The sequence below is a fragment of the Danio rerio genome, chromosome 2, assembly GCF_049306965.1.
Source record: "Danio rerio strain Tuebingen ecotype United States chromosome 2, GRCz12tu, whole genome shotgun sequence".
NCBI lineage: Eukaryota > Metazoa > Chordata > Actinopteri > Cypriniformes > Danionidae > Danio > Danio rerio.
The window spans coordinates 47,600,894-47,627,182 of NC_133177.1; the positions used below are offsets into that span (position 1 = coordinate 47,600,894).

At 36.0% G+C, this 26,289-nt stretch overlaps 1 protein-coding gene and 1 long non-coding RNA gene across 5 annotated transcripts in view; both read left to right on the top strand.

Moving 5' to 3' along the window:
• Positions 1-26,289, top strand: part of kcnab1b (potassium voltage-gated channel subfamily A regulatory beta subunit 1b) — a 105,692-nt gene that overhangs the window by 36,205 nt on the left and 43,198 nt on the right. For all 4 annotated transcript variants that reach the window (XM_009298790.5, XM_073929593.1, XM_678582.11 and 1 more), the window contains 2 exons: positions 4,802-4,845; positions 21,890-21,927. In XM_009298790.5, the coding sequence (XP_009297065.3) occupies positions 4,802-4,845; positions 21,890-21,927 (82 nt within the window). The remainder of the gene's footprint in view (positions 1-4,801; positions 4,846-21,889; positions 21,928-26,289) is intronic.
• On the top strand, positions 17,233-20,359 carry LOC137488105 (uncharacterized). Its single transcript, XR_012393899.1, has 7 exons — positions 17,233-17,338; positions 17,443-17,564; positions 18,403-18,516; positions 18,637-18,691; positions 18,791-18,866; positions 18,941-19,117; positions 19,454-20,359. It is a non-coding gene; the product is annotated as an uncharacterized lncRNA (long non-coding RNA).

A 26,289-nucleotide genomic window follows, 5' to 3' on the forward strand; every position in this document is an offset into this window, starting at 1 on the left:
GGGTTTAAAGTGAATAAGGTGTTCTCTCTGACTCAGCCAGGCATTAAGAGGATGCCACGTATCAGAGCAGAGCAAATTTTAATGATGGTGGAGTGGAAATGTATTGTTGTGGCGTTACTGTATGTTGAAACCAGGTCTGTTAAAGTCACATCGACACACCGAAGAATAGAGCTGCGCTTCTTGTGTTTTATATTGTGGACAATTAGATGAGGTAAATGGTAAGCTAAACCTATAATCAATTTTGATCTAGGACTTTGGGGCATAAATACCGGCCACAATTGTGTGTGTGTGTGTGTGTGTGTGTGTGTGTATGTGTGTGTGTGAATTCACATGTACCTTTATAAAGCTATTAAAATGTGTGTGTGTGTGTGTGTGTGTGTGTGTGTGTGTGTGTGTGTATGTATGTGTGTGTGTGAATTCACATGTACCTTTATAAAGCTATTAAAATGTGTGTGTGTGTGTGTGTGTGTGTGTGTGTGTGTGTGTGTGTGTGTGTGTGTGTGTGTGTGTGTGTGTGTGTGTGTGTGTGTGTGTGAATTCACATGTACCTTTATAAAGCTATTAAAATGTGTGTGTGTGTGTGTGTGTGTGTGTGTGTGTGTGTGTGTGTGTGTGTGTGTGTGTTTGTGTGAATTCACATGTACCTTTATAAAGCTATTAAAATGTGTGTGTGTGTGTGTGTGTGTGTGTGTGTGTGTGTGTGTGTGTGTGTGTGTGTGTGTGTGTGTGTGTGTGTGTTTGTGTGTGAATTCACATGTACCTTTACAAAGCTATTAAAATGTGTATGTGTGTATGTGTTTGTGTGTGTATGTGTTTGTGTGTGTGCGTGTGTGTGTGAATCCACATGTACCTTTAGAAAGCTATTAAAATGTGTGTGTGTGTGTGTGTGTGTGTGTGTGTGTGTGTGTGTGTGTGTGTGAGTGTTTCTTTCTTTCTGGTAATAGCTATCCTTAATCACTGATGTGCTGCAACACTTACAACATTTTTCATGGATCCAGCATTCAATTGTTCTGTGCACTGAAAGAAATTTACATTTTTTTTCTCCCCCCTCTGCGTCCAGAAAAACAGGTCGATTATTCACATGCTCCATAGTCACACAGTGTGGGAGGTCACTAATGCAGTTTTGAAACCAAATAGCAGAAAACTCTTTTCTTTTTAAAAAGTTTTTCCCTTAACTTTTGAAATTAAAGTAGTCAGTCGACTGTGTATTATGTGTGCGTAAGCTCTATCCGTCACAGTTCAGTGGGTCTGGATCATATTGTTTATTTTTTGTTTTTACACTCTTAAAAATGCTGTTTCTGTCGCAGAAAGCAAGAAAGCGGACCCAGTTTCAGCAATGAACAAAAGAAAGGTGTTTATTGATAGAATTAGGCACAGACAGACAAGGGGATGACAAGGTCCAAACAGTCACTGGAAAAAGTGTTGCATGCAGAACTGTTGCAAACAATTTATTTGTGTTAAATTGAAACAAACAAATTAAGTTTATTAATGTTCAACTTAATTTGTTTGTTTAAATTCAACACAAATAAACTGTTCACAACCACGTAACAAATTGAGTAAATCCAAGGAATCATCTTTAAATAATTTTATTCAGTGTATAGTTAATAATATAGGAAAGCCAGTGGTATAGGGACAAAGCATCAGAATAAACAGTCAGCCAGGAGTAGGAACAAGCCCTGTTAACTCCAGACTAGCAGGCCAGGGAAGTCAGGACACGGGATAGGACTGGAAAAGTAAAAGACACAAGACAGGACAGCTAACAGGCAGCAATAATTGTAAAATAAAATAATAAAAAAACTAAATCTAAAAGAAAATATGAAACCAAATATAAATCCTAGTAGAAAGGAAACTAGACTGACTAGGCAAAATGGATAAAACAGAAACATTTTAAATAAAGACTCCTAGAATCTTAAACAGAGAAATGAAACAATCAAAAAGACAACTTATAATCAACTAATATACAAGACTGAGATTGACCGAAAAAATTAAACAAAAATGGTTATAAGGATAAAAGCAAGACAACGATTAGACCCAAATTACGTTAACACTAGGAACAAACAAAACAAAGTAGTAAACAAACAATAAATAAAGGCTAGGATACAAGATAAGCAAACTGAAAACAAAGAGAAAAGACAAGAGAAGCACATGGCCAACACAAATTAAGTCAAAGCCATGTAAACAAGCACAGGACAAACGAAAACATTAAACACTGACAGAATAGACAAAACTGTCAGGTCAGGAACATGACAGATTTAACCCAATATTTGCATGAAATATGGATGAATCCAACTGTTTTTAATCTATTTAAATCAGTGTTTGACTTTGTTCATATTTGACCAAAATTGTAGTTGAAATAACAGCCATTTTTAATATGTACATTTAGAAACATAGTCATAAAATTAATAATAAGAATTACATAATATGTAAATAACTTTCCTATATGTATATAACTTTCCTCTGCTTTTTTTCTTGTTTCTGAATTTTTTCCCATCTCCCTATTTAATTATAAATAATAGAATAATATAGAATATGCTAAGTTATTATTAAATATATTATTATTATTTTTATTAGAAATATTATTGAAAATACATTATTATTATTATAATTTTTCATATTTTGAGCGTTTATGTATTGATTGATTGGCAGACTAAACAAGAGGGGGGACGGCGGGATAGTTGTTGTGGACGAAACTAAAAAGGTTTGGGGAGTCGCAGAAACTTATCATTAGGTGATTTCAGATTTCGGAGGTGCCGGACTCAATAAGGTGCACAAATTAAGCCCTGCTACTAATAATAATATCATCATACAAATGCAGTTTGTCATGAGTAAACTGAAGAAAAAAAGTAAGGCGAAAAAGTCATGGAGGCAGTGTTTTTTATATTAATGTGGAAAATAATCATTTTTGTATCATTTAATCTTTTATTATAATTTTTTTCTGTAAAGATATTTGTGTATTACTGTATCCTGGGCGGATTCATCAATGTGTATGCTTTTGGACCTGCACAGGTGCATAACTACCACTAATGACGCCACCAATGCGCCTTAACACACCTCCTTTTTAGACCAGCACACCCATGAGTTCACAAAGGCTGCATTTACACTTGATGGTCAATTCCGATTTTGTGACTGTATCCGATTTTTATTTGATGACCTGCTTACATTATCTTTCATAAGTGACACGTATCCGATTGTCTGCATTTACGCAGCACACGGCAAAGGCACAGTGACCTGGAAAGAGCTGACTGACAGCTGATAATTAAATAGTGCTTTTTTTTTATTCCTGCATAGATGTAATCTGTTCGCAGCTTTTGACAAGCTGTTTTACTATAGTTTATATAGTTTTAGACAGAAAGGTTCTCATTTCTTCTTTTGATATACAGGCTTTTTTAAACCTTTAGGCATCTTAATGTAATGTCCATGGTGTGATTTATGCATGTGATGTAGCTATGCACTATTTTTTTATAAGTTTACATTGGTTACTTGGCAGACATGGTGCTCTCTTGCTCTCGTTAACATGCTTAAATACCTGTGCTATATGAAAATATAAAAGCTGTTTATGTCCTCGTGTATGTGATTTAAGGTTTGGGACTCTGCTGAAGTCTGTTCTGAAAAGAAAGTGTCAGACTTGACGTCATTCACTATGGGTTTTTAATGACGCGCGACTCGTATAGACAGGTAAAAATCTGATCCACCTGCTTACACTGCAGACATGAGAACACAGATCCGATTCATATCTGATAAATTTCCACATATGCACAAGGCCTGAATCTGATTTGAGTAAATTACATACATGGGCCATATCCGATCTGTGCCACATGGGAGAAAAAAATCGGAATTGAGTCACTTGAACAGTGCAGTGTCAATGCAGCCAAAGTGGCGCAAATTGATTTGCTATTTAAACGTGGCGCAAAATATGTGAATTACTATTGCACTGGTCTGAAAACAGCCACAAATTGCACCAAACACATCTTGCACCTTATTACGCCAGGTGTGTGATAGGGCCCATTCATTTCAACCTACTTTCAAGAGTTCACACTTAGCTGATGAATTATGGTAAAGCTTGTTTGGCGTGCTGTCCCGGGAGAGAGCCCTGAGCTTATAAGATCCTCGAGCCCTGGGCTCCCTCCCGTTGCAAGGCGAGAGGTGAGTTTGAGCTCAGGTAGATCTCGATGACTCCCCTTCTTGCTTGTTGTAGCAAAGTGTCAGATATGGATGCTGAAAGGTGTACTTAGAGTTTAGCTAAAGTATTTTGATTAATTGTTTAGAGTGTTTGTTTATGAACTGTGGGAGGAAACCGGAGGACCCGGGGGAAAACCCACGCGACCACGGGGAGAACGAGCTTTCCCGTTTGAAAGGAGGGAAAGTAGGGTTGGGTGGGGGGGTTTCTTCAAGACGAATATATTGAGATGAGAAAAGTCTGGTTATTTATATCAGTCGTTAGCTAAAGTTGGAACAGCTGTGAACAATCATAAGCACGTGATCCTCTCGAAATTTGTTTATGAATAAACTTCACAAAAATGCCAACAAATTTCACTTTTCAACATCAAAACTTGTTTGAGCAAAAATCAAAGTCCCATATTTCAATTTGTAAGTGTAAATAAACGGAAATCACTCATAAACACAGTACAATATGTGTTTACTATGATTAAATAATTCTCAGCATTACTTATAAGGGAAAGCAGAACATTGGATCAGATGATTCTCCACAATTTGTATGTTTTTACAGAAGAATGCTTTAATTGCAACACTTATTTTAACTAGAATGTCTAAATGTCATTCATATTTTTCACTCTCTCCACAGGAATCTTGGAAAGTCTGGACTGCGGGTGTCATGCCTTGGACTCGGTAAGCATTTTTGCATTCATAAACCCCAAACAGAGCCCAAAGGTCATATAGAATATAAGTATCATTGATCAGCAGTACTCGATATGAAGCTCAGACAATGGTACTGTATGCGTTTAAAGAGTCATGTGATCTTGAAAATGTTTTCCTTCCTCCATTCATGTTTAATTAATCATGAATTAAAACACAAGCTCTAATTGCCTCACACACTCCACGCGCGGTGGGAGACTGATGGGTTGATGCTTAATTTATTCTCTGTTCCCTTTTAGTTTTTACGATTAGATGGTTTCATTAACAAGCCTTGTGAATGCAAACATAATGACTGTATAAATCTGCTGTTCACTTGTCTTTGAGGGGGGAAAAATGGCAGGGTGGCTTACAGCTGGTAGTAATGCTAAGAAAACAAACTCGGCTTGATTTATTGTATCTGAGTAACAGTGGTTTGTGAATTAGGGTCAGTTTTAGTCTGTATTTGGTCATTGTAATGGCATATGGACAATTCAGTTTATATTTCGCCTCTAGGAGGAAAGGATCTCTCTTTAGAAAATGGGCATCGGAAACTGAATTGCTTTGGTGTGGACTGAAGTGAATGAGTTGGATTTTTATTGTTGTCCTACTAAAGGCTTTCGGTAAGAGCATTGAGAAACAAACAGCTGCTATTCCACCATGAAGAAAGCCCCGGGCTTATCTGCACAATGCGTTTCCAAATGGTGTCTCTCTTAACTTAGATTCGATTCTTCCTGTGTGCAAATCCTTCCTCCTCCTTGCATCCAAATATACACTACTGTTCAAAAGTTTGTGTGAGATGTTTTAGTTTGAATGCCTTTGAAACAAAAGACGTCTCTTATGCTCACCCAGGCTGCATATGCGATTGAGTCTAATTGGATTTAAGGGCCTACTCACACTATGCTAACGTTTGAGAAGTGTGAGTGCTCTGAATCGGGCTCAGGCACAGTTCACATGGCCGGGCCTGGCCTGATTGGAAGAGGTGGGGTTCACTTGGGCTTTGGTGCGGTACACTAGTAGTGTAAGTCCAAAGTGCGCCAGAGCCCGAAACTGAAGACGAGACATGACTTTTACGTGATTGTTTCATATGGATTTATTAATCATTCTTACTGTTCCATGAACGCAAACTGTCGTAGATTATTAAAGACACAAACCCCTCACTGCATGACAGTTGCAAACCTTCTAATACCTGCAGCACGAGGACTTTATGATTGTTTTTGAGCGTCAAAAGTGGCTGATCTGTTTGGCGAAATATTTGACTGCGTGTCATTGCATCCCAAACGACTAAAACAATATAACTAAAGAAATCTGCGCTGTGCTGAGCGAGAGCGCTTACTGAACATCGAATATCGATGACGTAGCGCTCCCAGGCCCAATGTAATGTGAGTGCGGGCCATCAGGGGAGACGAGAGGGGGGACAAGCGTGCTTTGGCCCGGTTCAAGACAACTACATAGTGTGAGTACGCCCTAATAGAGAGATTTTATTAAATACAATTAAAACAGTACATTTATGAAATATTTACAAACAGTTTTATAAATAAACTGTTTTGTATTTTTCAATGTGGTTTATTTCAGATTTTTTTATAACATTACTCTGTCATATCAAAAATAATTAATAATTAATTTCATATGCTTAAAAACATTTCTTATAGTTATCATCAGTTTTGAAAACACATGTGCTGCTTAATATTTTTGAGAAGAATGTATTACATTTTCAGTTTCTGTGATAAAAAAAAAACTTTTTAAAAAAATATTATGCAATACAGGCTCATTCTGAAAACGTAGCCCTATATAGATTTCTGGAGATTATGAATTATGTAGCCAGAAGTACATTTGGCTGCATTTAATTTTTTAAATAAGTGCTACTGGACGGTATGACGGCGTTTCTTTTCCTGCTTACCAGCTGACCGCTTACCTCCATATGGACGGTTTTCCGGCTGTTACCAGTTTGTCCAGTTAGCTCGCCTTGTATGTCGGTGGATTTAAGATGCAGAGGAGATAACCACGACGACGGGGTTCGAGTCCTTTAAAGATTGATTCCAGAAATCAAGTAAGACAAAAACAGAAGCCAAAAATTAAACAAGAAAATAACATAGTGAAAATGTGGTAAAAATAAGGGGAAGGCTTTCCTTTTTCTGTATTGCTTTTTAAATTTTTCGGTTGGGTTTAGGAAAGTGAGTGGGCGGGGCAATCTGTGCTTTTTAAAATACTATTGGTTGTGTTTAGGGAAGGGGGAGGGTGGGTCAGTTGATTGATCAGTCAGTCAGTCAGTCGACAGCAGCCTCTGGTGGATTTACCAGATCACAGCAGGAGCGAATGGCACTTGCGAAAGAAATATGAGATCTGAAAAAGCATACACAGCAACCTCTGGTGGATTCACGAAAATAAACTGCAAAAAAACTTAGCACCTAGGATGTATTTGATTGGCTCCAGAAATGTATATTGAGGTACGTTTTCAGAATGAGCCTGGGTTAATATTATCAATATGTTTATTGTATTTGATCTATACATTCATTTTTGATTAACTTAAATGCATGCAGCGAAAGATTTTGCATTAAAAAATGCATTTTATGTGGCTGAAAATCACAATCTCACTGCAATTCGAAACTTTCTTATTCAATTGCTAATTGGTGTGAATTTGTATAATCTCATTTATAGTACATCTTGCTCATCCTACAAATGTTGCTCAAGTTTAGAGGTGGGATTTGGGGCAATACTTTAAAAAGACATGAAATCATATGAAGTTATCATGACGACAGCCATTAGGGCTACATGGTGGCTTTGTGGTTAGCACTGTCACCTCACAGCAAGAAGGTTGCTGTGTTGAGTGTTGGCTGGGTCAGTTGACATTTCTGTGTGGAGTTTGCATGTTCTCCCAGTGTTGGCGTGGATTTCCTCCGGGTGCTCCGGTTTCCCCCACAGTCCAAAGACATGCGGTTTAGGTGAATTTAATAAACTAAATTGCCTGTAGTGTATGTGTGTGAATGCGAGTGTATAGGTGTTTCCCAGTACTGGGTTGGAGCTGGAAAGGCATCCACTGTGTAAAACATATGCTGGATAAGTTGGAGGTTCATTCTGCTGTGGCAACCGCTAATAAATAAAGGGACTTAGCCGAAGGAAAATTAATGAAGGAATTAGCCACTTTTTAGCCAATATGTAAAATAATTATGTTTTCCCATGAGATCAGACTGGGCTGAGCGTATTGCACATGCATTTGTTGAAGTTTCCCTTTAAGATGAGTATTTCAATGAATTGTTTCCATGAAAAATATCTACTCATGTTTGCGGTAATCAGTTTACTAGTAATTGTGCTATTATTCAATGACAAAAAAACAACATTGTACATCTGTGTTGTTAGCAGATCACACACACACACTGTATCATCATTGGCTCGGCTTGTTTCTGTGACCTAATTTGCGCTGCATTTAACATTATGTAGATGAGCTCCAATGCAAGTGTTCTTTATTTTGTGCTATGTCAGTAGATTCACTTGCAGAACTTTCCACTTCCATCAGTGCTCTCATACTTATTTACCTTTTTATCAAATCTGGCCCTTAATAACAGCCAGACATTTTTAACTATTAATTGTTGACTCACAAGAAATGTTTATTACTTTAGTGATATTAGACAGCAGGCCATGTTAATATTGATGAACTTAAATCAATTAAAAGTATGCTTTTTATTGTTGCACTCCAATAAAATAAATAACCAACTAACTAAATAACTAAATAACTAAATAAATAAGTAAATATAAAAATAAATTGTCACGGACACTGAATTAAACAGATTTTAGTGGTAGTTATTTGTATGCATATTTTGTATTAAAGGGGACCTATTATACAAGAATCATTTCATAAGGGGTTTAAAGACAGTAGTGTGATAACAGTCTGTGAAAATAGCTGTAAATAGCTTCTAATGATAAAAAAATAATAATTTAATTTTTTATAATCACACTTCATAAATTACTACATTCTGCAGAAACACTTTGACATTCTCCCTTTGTACGTATCATCAGAGGGGGAAAGCTCTGCCCATTTTTAATGATCTCTTCCTTATTAGCATAGAAAGTTAGTCTTCATGTTGAATCTGCCACTATGCTGACACATAGGCATTTGTAGCCCCGCCCTCTTTTGAAAAAAGTACAATCTCACTTGAATTTAAAGCGACAGTCATCAAAATGGTGCAATCAAAGCCTAAAAGGGGCAGTTTTAAAGAGTTATAAAGTATTATTTGTGTGGTATTTTGAGCTGAAACTTCACATACACACTCTAGAGACATCAAGAACTTGTTTTACATCTTGTTAAAAGAGGGCACAATAGGTGCCTTTTAAGTGAATGTGCAAACATGCTCACAAAAGCTTTGTTGAGTGAAACTTTACTCTCATTTTTGTGAATCAGACTTAATTTTATGTCTGATTATCACTGGTGGTTATTGATTAAGAGGTTTGGGTGATAAAATTCCTGCAGCTTACATTTTACTGCTTGTAGGTAAATCAAAGGGTCAAAGGTCATTACACCAGGTCACAAACATTACCCACTTGTTCAAACACAACAAAAGCACTGCAGGCTGAGAAGATTTGAGTGCTACAGACGTGCACTTTACTAAATACATGTGGACAGCTTTCAGTGGAAACCAAGAAAGCAGCAATAATTGTTTTGTATGGGCTTGTGTGTGCATATGTGCATGTATAATCTTCATGTATGTCAGCGAAGTCAGTGATGCTTGCTTAAAGCCTATGGTGAAGCACACACATCAAACATGTTTGACATCCTTATGTATGTACAAATAATATAATATATATATTAAATGCAGACATATTTCAGTATTTTAGTCAGTGAAGTAAAGTTAAAAAAATAAATTAAAGAGTTCAGATGCAAAAACCTCTTAGTTTTCATCTGAGATTTTTTTTTTCTAATATTAGCGTTTTTCTCTGGTTTATATGTCTTGATTCAGTCATTTCATTTTTATGGCAAAGAATGGGTTATTTACATCACTTTTAATATGAAATAACTGAACATAAACATAAGAGGTTGAGAAAATGCTTATCGCAGAAGAAAATCATGGCACTTAGAGGTTTCTGCATATGAACTCTTCAATTGTTCATTTTTACACCGACATACATGAGTGCAGTAACTATAAATACACCAATGCATTTCCAATATAAGCCCATTTATAATGACCTGCATAATGAATATTGCTTGGATAATGTTGCCAGGTTGATATTACAAATTGATAGTTTAATAATTAACTAAGTATAATATCTGTTGAGTAAACCAGGGTAAAAAAAAAAAATTGGTCAAACTAAATAAAATCTGTACAAAATATAGATTGTCAGGCAATCAAAAAATTGTGTTCAGTAAAAATAATATGTTGATGTAGAAATTAAATGCCAGAAATAAACTAATATATTAGTAATAATAATAATAATAATAATTAATACACTACCTGACAAATGTTGATCCCGGTTGTAAGAGCATCAAATAATAACTTCTAGTTGATCATTTGGAAAAGTGGCAGAAGGTATATTTTTCCAGTGAATCATCTGTTGAACTGCATCCCAATCATCACAATACTGCAGAAGACCTGTTAGAACCAAAGATTCTCTCAGAAATCCATCAAGTTTGGTGAAGGAAAAATCATGGTTTGAGGTTACATTAAGTATGGGGCATGCGAGAGATCTGCAGAGTGGATGGCAACATCAACAGCCTGAGGTATCAAGACATTTGTGCAGCCCATTACATTACAAACCGCAGGAGAGGGCAAATTCTTCAGCAGGATAGCGCTCCTTCTCATACTTCAGCCTCCACATCAAAGTTCCTGAAAGCAAACAAACTCCAGGATTGGCCAGCCCATGTACCAAGGATGAACATTAGTGAGCATGTATACGGTGAGATGAAAGAGGAGGCATTGAAGATGAATCCAAAGAATCATGATGAACTCTGGGAGTTCTGCAAGAACACTTTTTTTTGCCATTGCAGATGACTTATTAATCAGTTATTTGACTTATTGCAGAGATGTATAGATGCAGTCTTCCAAGCTCTTGGAAGTCATGCACTATATTCATTCTTCTTCCACTGCACCATGACTTTATATTCTATACTGTACATTATTAAGTGACAAGACTTTTGTCTTAGCAAAGTCAGACCTTTCTGTCCTAATTAAATAATTAAAAATCAAGCCATGATCATATTTTATTTTGATAAAACAATCGTAATTAATTACAATTCGTATTACCAAATTATCAACTAGAAGTCCAGTTATTATTTGTTCATTCATTCATTTTCTTCTCGGCTTAGTCCTTTTATTAATCCGGGGTCGCCACAGCGGAATGAACCGCCAACTTATCCAGCAAGTTTTTTACACAGCGGATGCCCTTCCAGCTGCAACCCATCTCTGGGAAACATCCACATGTGCACACACTCATACACTATGGACAATTTAGCCTACCCAATTCACCTGTACCGCATGTATTTGGACTGTGGGTGGAAACCGGAGCAAACCCATGCGAACGCAGGGAGAACATGCAAACTCCACACACTACACAAACGCCAACTGAGCCGATGATCGAACCAGCGACCCAGCAACCTTCTTGCTGTGAGGCGAACGTGCTACCCACTGCGCCACTGCGTCGCCTGTAGTTATTATTTGTTGTTCCTAAAATTTGGATAGGGGATTTTGTTTTCCCCTAATAATAAAAAACTGCACAATGAGTTTACTAATATTATCGGTGACCAATTTTTAAATTCATTTGATTGTCTGAAACATTACAGTGTGACAAACATAGAAGAAAAAACTAAGAAATACTGTATATATAGTCTGTATAAAATGCCTGTTAAATTATTAATGAATTCAGTCCTTGTTCAATGAAAATGATTTGTTGATGCAGTAATAACATGGTGATCTATTTTATCCCACAATTGACTGTAAATAAGGGAGCAAGTTGTTTAGGATCAGTATTGGCTGACAAAAAATCTGATCTAACACAGCATTCACGATGAGATCCAGACTTAGGCTTGTAAGATCCTGTTATCCCCTTGTTTCTCTCAGTTGATGAGCCGCTGAAGACCTTGGTGCACAGCGTTGCTCACTGAAGCCGTGCACATAAAGTTATCTGGCAGAACGAGCACTGTTACGTCATGTGTGAAACACTAGAAAGACGGCAAATGCTCCTCATTGCTGCGCTGGTGTCACCAAGGGAACGTAACACTTGCAAACGCCCACACCGTCTTCTCGTTTGTCTTATAATCTGTGGTTGTTGATCACTCTTCACAGGCTCCTCACCCTAAAACACGGTTTTGTGTCTTATCGGATGCTCTGATGGTCAAGATCAGAACACCAGTGTTTGCTGGTCCTGATGGGTGGGTTTATCATGATTTCAACCCCTCAGCAAAACACACCGTTTGAATAAGTGTGGTGAATTTAAGATTCTAAGTAAACGCCCACTAATATAATTGGCAAATAGTTTGCATATTTGCATAATGCTTTGCCTTTAAGATTAATTGTCCACTGATGTAAACTTTTGCATGTGTGTTTGACAGCTTACATTCTTCAAGCACACTATTGGTATTTAGACTAAAATCCTTAGTCCATGTAAACTGGATTTTGCTGAGGCCTTGTTGATCTACTTCCAACTGGGCTGTCGTTTTGTGCATCGTTCCCTTGTAGCAAACTAACGGTAAGAAGGACATGGTTAAGAATATTGTGGCTGAAGGACCATCACTTAAAATGCTGAAGAAAATGATCAGACTTTGATTGAAGATTACCAAAACAAAAAAATTTTTTCAGCGCCAAACACACACACACACACACACACACACACACACACACACACACACACACACACACACACACACACACACACACACACACACACACACACACACACACACACACAGATGCAAGACTCATCTGGAGTTTGATGTTATCAATCCATGACACGTTCAGCCAACCCGGGCTCATTGTGGAAGCGTAGCCCCGCGGACGTTTCTGCGGACCACGATTTACGTCCCGGGAGGTACGTATTCGAGCGGTTTTTGTTTTTTGCAGATCCGCAAGAGGCCGCTGTGCGTGCTTTTTCGCGTCTCGGGCACCTTTCGGGAGCGCGCGCCGTTCGCGCCCACGCTGTTCTCGCGCGAAAAGCCGCCGGATTGGCTGACCCGGCCGCCCTCCTCTTCCTCCTCCTCCTCCTTCCCTAAAACCAAGCGACGGTTTGCAAAAGCTGTCCAGAAAGAAAGAAAAAAAAAAAGCAAAAGCCCTCGTCTTCGATTTCCACCGCGTTTTCGGATCCCGCAGCGTTCTCGCCCTTATTTTTCGGATTTTGTTTGTCATCTTACCTGATTTCCGGAACCGCTGTCGTCCCCGCGGCCGGCTCCTCCTTCTACGGGGCCTCCGCTCTGCGACGCAACGCTGTGAGCTAAGCGGACAAACTGGTTGCGTTGGGAAAGCCCTTCACTCGGAGGCGAGCCGTTGGCCGGCGAGCGCGAAGAGGAGGAGCGGAGCGGCGCCACACCGCCCCGCAGCGTTCGCTTGAAAAAAACTAAACACGGCCTTACATACCTCCGGCCACATAAATCGCGGTCTCCAGAAACGTCCGCGGGGCTACGTTTCCAGAATGAGCTTGGGTTGCGTTCAGCATACCTCACAGCATACAAAAACAACCTGTAGCGTTAATTTTACTCATAGAATGACCACTTTTTAAAAAAGTTTTGTTATTTTTTATGGTGGTATGAAGTTGTTGTGCTGATTGCGTCATTAAATTCGACGCTTCGATTTTTTTTTACTCATCAAATTAGAAGCCAAATTGCAGAACAAGAAGGTACAAGAAGATACGTTTTCTAAAACGTACAACATAACGTACCCTAAGTAACATGTAGACAGCGTCCTCTAGTGGATTTGTCATCTGCAATGTTTAACAAAATTAAGCTGCATGTTCCTCCAAGTTCCTGGAGGCACAGCAACAGCAAACATTTTGGTCTCCCTTATCTGACCCTTTTATTTCAGGTTTTAGAGTCTCTTTTAATGTTCTGATGGGTTGATTCTGGTGTGTTTGATTAGGAAGAGGTTGAAAATGTGTGCTGTTGGTGTGCCTTCAGGAACAGGGTTGGGAAACACTGTGCTAGACAAAACCTTTCACTCACTGAGACATCAGTTGATATTAGTTTTAAGATTAATGAATGTCAAAACTGGTATTAAAGATGATGAATTTCTTGAGTGTTTCTTGGGTCAGCCCAACATCATAGTTGATGACTAAAAATAATCTTTGCATGACTACAAACATTTCTTAGCGAAGACAGTGGCATAACATGGTGATGCAATACATCTTTAAGCCATATCAAAACAAGACTAATGTGCATGTGAACATTTTCCCAGCTGGGGGTTTTAGGTATACAAGTTAACGACCTCTGGTGGTTGAAGTCGAAGAATTCAAAATGAAGTTCATCCAATCTTTCCTAATGCTTGTAATCACAGGAAAACAATGCAAAGGCTGTGTTTTTCCATAGCCTGGCATTCACAATCTTTTCATTTATCCTACAACCTAAGAAAGCATCCTAAAAGGGCTCCTTCACTTTGAAACACAGTCGGGCATCTCATTGGATGCTCTAATAGTGAAGCATGAGACACCAGTGTTTGCTGGAGAGATGCTAAGCCTGCAGACGGCCGGGTTTAGGGTGATAGTAGTAATTGTGACAGGGATGTGGGGCAGTGACTGCAGAGTCTTTCCCTGACAGCAATGAATCATGGGTGCTTGAGACTGCAGGCAGTGTGAGTCAGGCCAAGAATAACAGAGTCCTTAGGAAAACCTGGGACAGTTTTGGGGTCAACTTTATTTTTGTACTTTTCACTGTATACTGAGGTGAACTGCGGAATTCTGTATACGTGGAATAAACACTTTATTAATAGAATGCAGCTTTAGATTTTGTTTTTTTTTGTACTAAAAGGTCCCGCGAAGTGCTTTGAAATGTGCAATTTTTATACGATGTTTAACATAATCTCAATTGAAACATGAAGAGAGGGCAAAACATAGAGTAGCTCATCCTCTTTTTATAAAACAGCCAATAGTGTTTTGTTTTTATCACGGCTTTGCGAGTGAGAGTGGTTGACCTCAAGCACATTAAATGAAAAGCTAGAGAGCATTAGATAATAAACGGAAGTATGAGGTCACATGAAAAAAATTGTTAATCCATATAGGCAGAAGTGACGAACTGCAAGCTTTAGATATCAGGTTTAAAACTGATATGTAGCACACTGGCATATAGATATCCTTAAAACTAACAAATTGAAACTGCTATCTAAAAAACTTTCATTTAATTTCCCAGGACAGGACAGGTTGTTTAAAGTTTTTACTATTATTTACAGAAGACTTATATATAATTGTACTTATTATTTAACTTATTTAAAAATGTAATTCAGTGTAGCAATAGTTTATATACCAGGAAATGTTGTCAGGCATATTTAAAACAAGAATCATTTAACTGCATACAATTTTAAAAATATATACTATAATAATAAATACTACATAAGTTGTATGTTTGTGGATTCAACGCAACAGAGACATTAGTACTTTTTAAGTAGCATTTAAATTAAAACTCTAGAAATAAACCTGATGTCTGCCTGACATTGGATTTTGAGATTCAAAATATATGTATGTGACATGATATATGTGATTTTTCTCCATTTAATGCCTTTGGGTAGAAAACTAAAAGTGTCTACAATTATTTTAGATGATTTATTTTAGATGATTTGCTGTGTTACATGTTTTTGTTTAGAATTTTCATTTAAATGCATAAGAAACATAATCTGCCCTGACAAGCAAAATTGCACATACAAACGATAAGCCATCATGACAAAATATATCTCTCACAGTACACAGAAAGAAAAAAAAAAGATTGATTGGATTTACCAATTTTTAGGGTAAGTGGTTGCAAACAATTTATTTGGGCTGAATTTAAAAAGCTCAACAAATTAAGTTGAACATTACTAAATTTAATTTGTTTCAATTCAGTTCATATTAATTATTTGCAACAATTTTGCGAAAACCTTTTTTTTTCTTCCGTGTTTGGAATAGAAAAAATTATTAAAAGTATTAAATATTAATAAAAAAAATACTCACCACTTACTTTTTTCAAACATCTTTGAACTCCCTTTTTCTGTTGAACACAAAAGAAGTCATTTTCAGTACTATAGACATCAGTGGCTAGCATTGCTTCTCATTAACCCAAAGTGAAAAACAACAGATGATTGACAGTCAGTTTGTTTACATTAGTATAAAGTAGTGTTGTAGTGACAGACAGACTCCAAGTCCACCCCACAGTAAAGCTGGAATAAATGTCATTGGCCTTTTTTAGTTAAATTCCTCTTTAATTGATATCGTTATTGTAAAACCTTCCGATTCAAGTCTGTGTATTGGTCTAATCGGTTTGAATGTTTCTATGACAGCCACCAGAGCAAAAGTATGGAGCCAGATCAGTCTCAAAAATAATACTTTTACAAAATAAAATTCATACATCCACAGCACAATTAACATTTACAAAATTTAATTTATAAATTCAAAACACGATTAAAAAAATACACAAATCCAATTCATGAATTCAAAACACGATTAAAAAATACACAAATCCAACTCGTAAATTCAAAACATGTTTCAAAAATACACAAATCCAATTTGTAAATTCAAAACATGTTTCAAAAATACACATATCCAATTTTTAAATTCAAAATACGATTCAAAAATATGCAAATACACTCTCAGAAAAAAAGGTACAGTGAAGGTACAATTTTGTTCCTAGAGGGAACAAAATATAAAATTGTACCTTTAAAGGTCCCATATTGGTCCTTAGGGTACAATTTTGTACTCAAATGGGCTATAAAGGTACAAATGTCCAGATTTAGGTTTAAAAGGTACATTTTTGTACCTTTTAAAGCACATTTGGATACAAAATTGTACCGTAAAGGACCAATTTGGAACCTTTAAAGGTACAATTATATATTTTGTTTCCCTATAGGAACAAAATTGCACCCTCAGCTCATGATAAGATCAAGACACTATATAACACTAATTTAAATGCATTAATACTAAACATTAATACTAAAATACATAATTTATAAATATAATAAATAAATAAATAAATAAATTGATTGAATTAAATATTTTAATAATTAAAATTTTTTCATGTATTTAAATAAAAAAAATCTCAAAATCGTTAATAATTTAATTTATAATTGAATGTAATTTTAATCATAAAAAACGTAAATACTGGTCTTTGCTAACTGTTTAAGACCCTATAGTATATGGGATGTAGAATAAGAAGAACCATGCAGAGTGACAGCATCTTCATACAGGTGGTGATGTTGCTGTCTCTTTAAGAATTTGGCTTGTTGAGACGTTATAGTAGTGTTTGTTACTGAGGCGGTCGGTCGAGTATGCTGGCTGTTTACAAAGAACTTCGCACGCTTTTCAAAGAAAAGTCTATTTTCGAGTCCACATTTTTCAGGTAAGAATTGTATTAAAGATGTATTTTCAGTCTCATTTTTACATGTGAAGCCGTGTTCTGTTGATTTTGTCTGACTCTCGGGTCTCGGCTTTCCCCGCTTTAAGTACTCCGGGCTGGCTGGTGTACGTTGGCCTGTAGGATGGAGTTTGCTAAAATGTCTGCAGCTTATTAAAGAAGTTAATACAATATGATATCGAAGTCACCGAGGGACATAACGTTATAGACGGTGAGTATATGCTGTTAGTTTTCTCGGTGTAAAAGCTCCCTTTATCGCTTACGTTACGTATTCGCGCCTTATATCTTACGTAACTGCTTTATTAATAAGTGTTGCCACGGCGGAATATAATCGCAACCCAGATAGCAAAATACACTCGGGCCAGTTGCGGCTAGATTCTCGCCTGCCCGAGTCCGTCTGCTGTATCGTTAACGTTACTTGGGCCAGATGCGGCGGCAGAAGCGAGCCGACGCTGCCGTAACCGTGCACCGGAATCGGGCCGTGAGTAATGTGCGGTGTGGCCCGGAGCTGGCGCGACTAAAGTCTTCATATACCTTGATATAAAACCTTTTGTTATTAATACTGGAAATTTGTAATTATCGATAATGTTTTATATTTTGAGGCCATTTTCTAGCCACGGTTGACCGAGGAAATGTAATTGTAGACGGTTATACACCGCCATTTTGTGAAGCAAAATCACAATTTTGTCACCGGCAATGCGACTGATTATGTAACGTAAACGTGGCTAGTTACAAACGTGGCGTGTGTATGCTTGTACTTATCTTCGTTTCAGTGTCTAAGTTATATTAATGTTGAGGAGTGTCCACAAACTCTCATGTCCAGAATTGTTGGTGCTTTAATATCGTTTAACGTTATACTTATGTTAATGTAGAATAATTATTAACATACCACGTTGTATAAATCGACGTTTTAAATTATACTTTGTTCTTTAATGTAATAATTTGTCTTATCTGTTCTGAAACTGGTAACTTACCTTGAGCTATTTTACCTATTTTATTAATATCTCAAAATAAATAAACAGTTATTGCTTTATCTTATTGCTTTCCAGAAGTTTATGAAGTTTCCAATTGTATTTCAGGACAAGATTGAACAACATAATGTAGGCTAACAGCATCAGACCAATGAAGGCATGTCATATGAAAGCATGGCTCAGTTACAAGATGTAAGTATGTCTCATTATCTATACCATGGTTTTAATGGCTTACATACTATTTTAAATTTGTAGGTTTTTACTTACAAACAACAATAAATGTACACCCACGTGTTTAAAATTATTTTCTAGGTATTCATCGAAAGATGAGAGATCAACTGAAGAATGCTATGGACCTGACTCTAAGGTACTCTTTCTAAACTTTCTCCACTTGATTAATATTATTAAATTCTAGCTTTGTATGGATTCCTTCATATTTGTTTGTATGCCACATCTTATGTTCCAGGAATTGATTTTACAGCAGCACTTCTCATGTTGCCAGCCTTGTTAAGCGAGACACTTCAACATTTCGTTGTGCTCCGGTTCGTATGTTGTTTTCTGTTTAGTATATGCTGTGATAAATGCATTTTATAATTCTTGATATTCTTTATATTAGGATGACGCAGTGGGTAGTGCTGTCACCTTACAGCAAGAAGGTCGCTGGTTCGAGCCTCGGCTGGGTCAGTTGGCATTTGTGTGAGGAGTTTGCATATTCTTACAGTGTTCGTGAGGGTTTCCTCCAAGTGCTCCGGTTTCCCCACAAGTCCAAAGACATGCGCTATAGCTAAATTTGGTAAGCTTATTTGTCTGTAGTGTATAAATGTGTGTGTGAATAAGTGTGTCTGGATGTTTCGTAATACTGGGTTGCAGCTAGAAGGGCATCTGCTGCATAAAACATATGCTGGATAAGTTGGTGGTTCATTCCACTGTGGCAACCCCAGATTAATAAAGGGACTAAGCCAAAAAGAAATTGAATGAATGAATGAAATTTATATTAGTCTTTTAATCTGTGATACTTTTTTTTTTAATCAGTGAATATTAATTATTTGACTTTCTATGCATGTTGATTTTCTCTTCATCAGTGATAGAGTGACTGATATTAATGTAATTATTGCTTTGTCATTTACAGTGAACCATCTTCACCACATCCAACAGTTCAAGTACAGGAGGAGGCCACCGACTGGACAACTGTGTTAACAAGACGAGTCACGGCAGTCTTCAGAGTTGATGGGATTGTGATTGGCCGGGCTAATGATGTGGACGAAAATACATTTTTGACATATCCATCTTACTAGAAGAACACCTTGATGTTTCTGCAGTGGAATGTTTTGAATGAACGGTGGACGGTGACAAGCCTGGATCTACTCCAGTTACCAAAGTGATCAACCTTGTTTTTTGTTTCTCTACATGCTCTTGGGATAATCACAATCATAAAGTTAATCCAGCACACTGCTCTCATTCATGCATAAAGCAAAATTTTAAATAACTTGTGGTCCTAATGACTATCAAAGAACATTTTCCAGTTATGAGTGCCTTACATGTCATGTTTATCAAAAGCATAAACACATGTTACAACTAATTACAACTCCACTTGAGGATGATGAGGAGTAATCTACTGATGTTGAGGAAGAGGCTACTGATGTTTTTGGTTTTCTGCACTGTTGAAGCAATTTATAGAGAAAAATTGCCTTCATTCTGAAATACAGAGAAAATTTTGATGACAAATTATTTATTATGACTGAGTATTCTGACTAAAGACAAATACTTTGGACTTTATAAAGTGAAGTACTTGATGTAGCCTGTGTAATGTGTTTATAAATCTTAAACAGTATTCTTGTGGTCTTTGTATTAAGGGTAGATTATATACTGTACAGTGAGTGAACAGTTTTTATTTGTTATCTAAATTGTTCTTTTTACTGTTTTACATGTCTGCTTTATACTTACTGTGTAATTTTATTTCTTGACACATTCAGTTGTGAGTTGTAATGAAATATTTCTACATTAATAAATAAAAATGGACATCTGCGAACCAAAATATTTAATTTATTTATTTATTTGTGCATGCAGTTACCAAAGGATCAAAATGCCTGGGTCAGTACCCTGAAAATGCTATATAATATAAAAAGGTACATTTTTGTACCTTCGGTGGGGGTACAAAATTGTCCCTTAAAGGGTACAAATGTAGAAGGTACAATTTTGTACCTTCAAAAAGAGGTACAAATTTGTACCCTTAAGGGTACCACCCCAGTGACGGGCCATTTGTACCCTAAAAGGTACAATTTTGTACCTTTTTTTCTGAGAGTGTACCACCCTCATAATCTCTCGGTTAAGCACTGGTTACATTCACTATTGGAAATACTGTATTTGGAGCTGTCATCAGCACGGATCAACCATGCTAAACTGGACATGCTGACGGTGTGGAAAATCTATATATGCGACGTCAAAGAAATCTTGGACACTTAATCGTCATCTGATACTACGGAAGTCAAATTTTATGTAATTTATCTAATAGCTTGGTCTAAACTACAGTTTTTCTGTGTTTCCTGATTTGCATATAATGGGGTGGGGGAATGGGGGATATACAGTTGAAGTCAGAATTATTAGCCTGCCTGAATTTATTAGACCCCCTGTTTATTTCTTTCCCCAATTTCTGTTTAACAGAGAATAGATTTCTAAACATAATTGTTTTAATAACTCATTTCTAATAATGGATTTATTTTATCTTTGCCATGATGACAGTAAATAATATTTGACTAGATATTTTTCAAGACACTTCTATACAGCTTAAAGTGACATTTAAAGGCTCAACTAGGTTAATTAACTAGGCAGGTTAGGGTAATTAGGCAAGATATTGTATAACGATGGTTTGTTCTGTAGACTATCAAAACAAAAAATAGCTTAAAGGGGCTAATGATTTTGTCCCCAAAATGTTTTTTTTAAATGTATTCTAGCCAAAATAAAACAAATAAGACTTTCTCCCAAAAATATATTATGTATTATCAGACATACTGTGAAAATTTCCTTGCTCTGTTAAACATCATTTGGGAAATATTTAAAAAAAGAAAAATACAATTCCAAGGGGGCTGATAATTCTGACTTCAACTGTATATGGGGTAATAGCTGCAATAAGTATTTTTCTATCCGATTGTAAAAATTGTATGTTTTCCTTTTCTGGAAATAAAAACTGAATTACAAAAAAATTGTGCAAATCCAATTCGTAAATTCAAAACAAGATTTAAAAAGTATGCAAATCCAATTCATTTGTCGAAAATATTTGTGATTTTTACTTTTGAATTCAGAAATTGTGTTACATTCACAAAAATTGTATTTTGTGAATGTAAATTGTGAAAATATTTGTGATTTTTACTTTTGAATTCAGAAATTGTGTTACATAAATACAAATTGTATTTTGTGAATGTAAATTGTGCTGTGCATGTATGGACTTATTTTGTAAATCTATTATTTTTGAGACTGATCTGACTCCATACAAAAGCCCTGCTTGAAATAAACTCACTAAGTGGATAAACTCTGACTCACTCTTCCTCTTCCTCTCTTTCTCTCTCAGGCACATGGGTGACATTTGGGGGACAGATCTCAGATGAGGTGAGTATTGCAAATTGTATTCAGTCCAGAAATTTAACATAACTCCTATGAAATACATTTTCAACAAAAATATATTTCTAAAAGGAGGCTTTCCCCAAAGATCATTTCACTGAAGAGGTTTTCAAAGAACCATTTTTTTCTTAGTGTGAAGTGTAAAAAAATGTGTAAAGGGTAAAAAGTCTCTACTCAAAATAAATAAATGTTTAATATAATACACAGTGTATACAAAGGGAATGAATCCTCTGTATTTTTAGGATTTTACCCATAACTCCCATTTCTAAATCGACTCTAGCCATAAGCACAAATTGGGCAGAGTTAGTGGGGATCAGCATGTTCCGTGTTGACAGTCTTGGCAGAGAGGAAGGCTCGTAGACACATCATGCAGTGGTCTTCCTCATTATTCAAACAATAACATCATTCTGCCAGTGCCCCTCTCTGACACTCACCCAGGGCAAATACACATAAATACTAGCGCTTCTTACATCACCAAAGTCCCTGTGGCAGCAACTTCCACGACAGGCCTGTCTTTCTCCCAGAGGCGGAGTCTCCTCTATTGTCCAATCATCTCTCTTGTCCAATCAAATCATGCCAAAGCGGACGTCCCCGTTCCTCGTGTCATAAGTCATCTCATCAGCAGTCGAACAGACGGTTTTCCCTCATCGCTTTGCCAATATACAACTACACTGACAGAACAGATCGCTGTCAATCATGCTGACAGCTCTCCATCAAAGAGAGCAAGAGAGAGACTGTTTTTAAAGCCAGCATGTCAACGTCAAGATCAAACTCTGACATAAAAAGCATCGTATTACAGCAGCAGTTACAGACAGAAAAAAATTCAATGGATTGACTACATTTTTTGTAGGTAACTGGTTGCAAACTGTTTATATGGGCTGAATTTAAACAAACTATATTTAGTTACATTTATTAAATTTAGTAATGTTCAGCTTAATTTCTTTGTTGAAATTCAGCCATCACAAATCCTTCATTATGGTGGCTTGACCAAGCCAACATATTGTTATACACAAAACTTCTTCTTCTGAGACTAATTTCTTCATGCATCTCCTCCTAAATCGTTCATACTACAACCACCAAACTAACACCAAACCTTCAAACTGGTCTTACTCGTGTTGCTATATCTTTTAAAACTGATCCGACTTACGGTTTTCTAAAAAATGAAGCGGAAAATTCAGAAAAGTCCCATTGACTTAGCATTGGACCAACCTTTGTGACCCCATAACTTTGTGCCATACTGTCATACAGACTTAAGGTTGGGCTCACTTAACTCAGACTACCAATCTTCCAATCACTGATGACCTTGCAACTTACTAGCCACACCCTAGTGACCACTTACGGCACCCTAGCAACTGTCCCATAGACCTCCATTGTTTTCTATTGAAAACTGTACAATATTTGTTCATTTACATTTGATTAGTCAGTACTGAAGCCACATCTGTAACTAATCTAACAAAATAAATTGTTAACGGTACAAAAATAGAACAAACAAATTTATGTCAAATGAAAAAAAAATAAATAAATATAAGAGAAACAAAAAATATATAAAAGTTTGTAGCTTGTAATTTGTTTTTGTTTGTTTGGTGACTGAATATTTTTTAAATAAATATACCCGTTTAATAAATCTGTTTTGTTAAAATTCACCAAAATATATGACCTATATTCACTAACAAATGGATACAAAATTTTCATTTTCAAAATGGAGTGTACTAATTTGAGCACTGCAAATTGTTTGCAACCATTTAACTTAAAAATGTTTTAAATGCAAATAATCTTTTTTTTTTTTGTAAGATAAAACAGATGCTCTGCTCCAAACTTTAGTAATGTTTTATATACCAATTCTCACTAATAACTAGTGAAAACAAATTTGAACTATTGCCTGTCTATTAAAAAGATTTTGGCTTTTTATTAGATTTAAAAGAAAATATTTTTGCTGCTTGCTAAAATGACTTATTTAAAATGAGCTGAAACAACACAATTCTTGAAATTTTATTGGGACAACTTTTTGATTGTTAATAGATAACTTAATCGATTGGTGTTCTGACTACATGAATGAATTGTGTGGAACCCTTTATTGTTTACAGAACAGTACTTATAAAGTGCACCAAAAAATTATTAATTGGATTTGTTTTTAAGGTAAGTGGATGCAGCCCATATAAATTGTTTGCAACCACTTATCTAAAAAACAATAAGTAACTCCAATGAATTTTTTTTTCAGTGTATTTTGCATGATCTTATTCTACATCCCTTATCCTACCTAACACACTGAACTAGAGTGATTTAAGTAAAATTCTCTTTGTTCAAATGAACTTATTAAGATTAATTGATATAAGAAAAGTAAACAGTGATTTAGTGATATTCACAAGATAATTTAAATTAAAGTGGTTTAATCTTGTTGGTTTGAAAGGAAATCAAAATGTCATAATTAACAAAGTTACACCAACGATTTTTTTGTGTGTGCATGAAATGTAGAATAAGTATGTTTAATTACTATACCTTAATACATTCAAGTAAAATTAAGAATGTTAAATTGACTAAACTAATCAAAATTACTTATAACTTTTATGATAATCATATATGGTTTTATGGCTTACAGAAATAAACATTGATAAATACAACTTCGATCTGTTATGTTAAACCTCTTGACATAAAAAGGTTAAAGCCAACACATCATCCTTTTAAAAGAAACACTCCACTTTTTTTACGCTCATTTTACAACTTCCCTAAAGTTAAACAGTTGAGTTTTACAGTTTTTGAATCCATTCAACTGATTTCTTGGTCTAGCAGGGGCTCTTTTAGCTTAGCTTAGCATAGATAATTGAATCAGATTAGACCATTAGCATCTCACTCAAAAAAGACTTTCAATTATTTTCCTTTTTAAAGCTTGACTCAGAATAAAGTTGCAAAAAATATTATTGCCCCTGCTGCAGCCATGGTACTGCAGCAGAGTTTCTTGATTAATATGCCAGAACGAGAGTATAGTTCCTGATAGAAACTATATTCCTTTGGAAAATTGCAACTTTTCATTTTCAGTTAGTCTTACAATGTAACTACATAATAGTCAAGCAAGCTTTAAATAGGAAAATAATCTAAACTCTTTGGTAATTTTTCTTTGTTTGAGACGCTAATTGTATAATCAAATTTAATGATCTATGCTAAACTAAGCTAAAAGCGTTCCCGCTATACCCGAATATTGACTGAATGGATTCAAACATAGTAAAACTTCAACTGTTCAACTGTAGAGAGTTGTAAAATGAGCCTATTTTCAAAAATAATTGTTAAATGTTTCTTTAATAACTATCAAAGTACCCAACAAATTAGGATTTTGAGGCAAAAGTCATAGTTAGTTTATAATAGTGAGAATTGCACCTTAAAATAAAGTGGGACCTTGGTAATATTTGTGTATCAAAGTTGCACTGCTATTTTAAACATGCTAGACATTCTCTTTGACCATTCAGTTTGCATCTTGGATCTTTTTTTTTTTCCATAATCTGCTTTCTGAAAATGCATCTTGAGACCTTTCCCATTCCGCTGTCTGTGTCTCATGTTTTTAAGGCAAAAACATGTTCTGTATGAATGGCCCCTTAGGGAAAAGAAACACAGCTGAATGCAGAAACACAATATGAGAGCAGTGGAATTGGTGATGCTATTTAAAAGTTGTTTTAAAGTATTGTGCTAGTCTCTCCAAAAGAGGCATAGCAGTTGAAGACATCAGTGCATGTGTTTACACAGAAAAATGATGCAAAAGCATAGTGAAACATAAACATGAGATGGAATCATTTGTACTGGTTTTAACATAAGTGCCACCCATTAAAAATGCCTAAGATGAATCCAAGGGTCACAATTTTTGACAAATGATAACAGAAAATAGTGGAAAATTTGCATAGCACAATGCAGAAAACATTTCAAATGCCAGTGTTTTAACTGGAGTACCACATATTGGTGTCTAGTGTAAGATACTGCATAGGACAGGAGCACAAACGTCTGTTTAGCCAGAGTCTGTGTTTTGCAAGTCATAATTAAAGTTTATACAAATTTTAAGTCTTCAGTCAAGTTTCAAATACTGTGTTTAGCTTAAATCATTGTTTCAAAATCATTAGTGCTCTTTGTACAAATTAGTGTCACATTACTTAATATAATACATCTGTACAAATTCTTCAGCAGGATAGCACTTCTTCTCATACTTCAGCCTCCACATCAAAGTTCCTAAAAGCAAAGTAGGTCAAGGTGCTACAGGATTGGCCAGCACAGTCACCAGACATGAACATTATTGAGGATGTCTGGGGTAAGATTAAGGAGGAGGCATTGAAGATGAATCCAAAGAATCTTGATGAACTCTGGAAGTCCTGC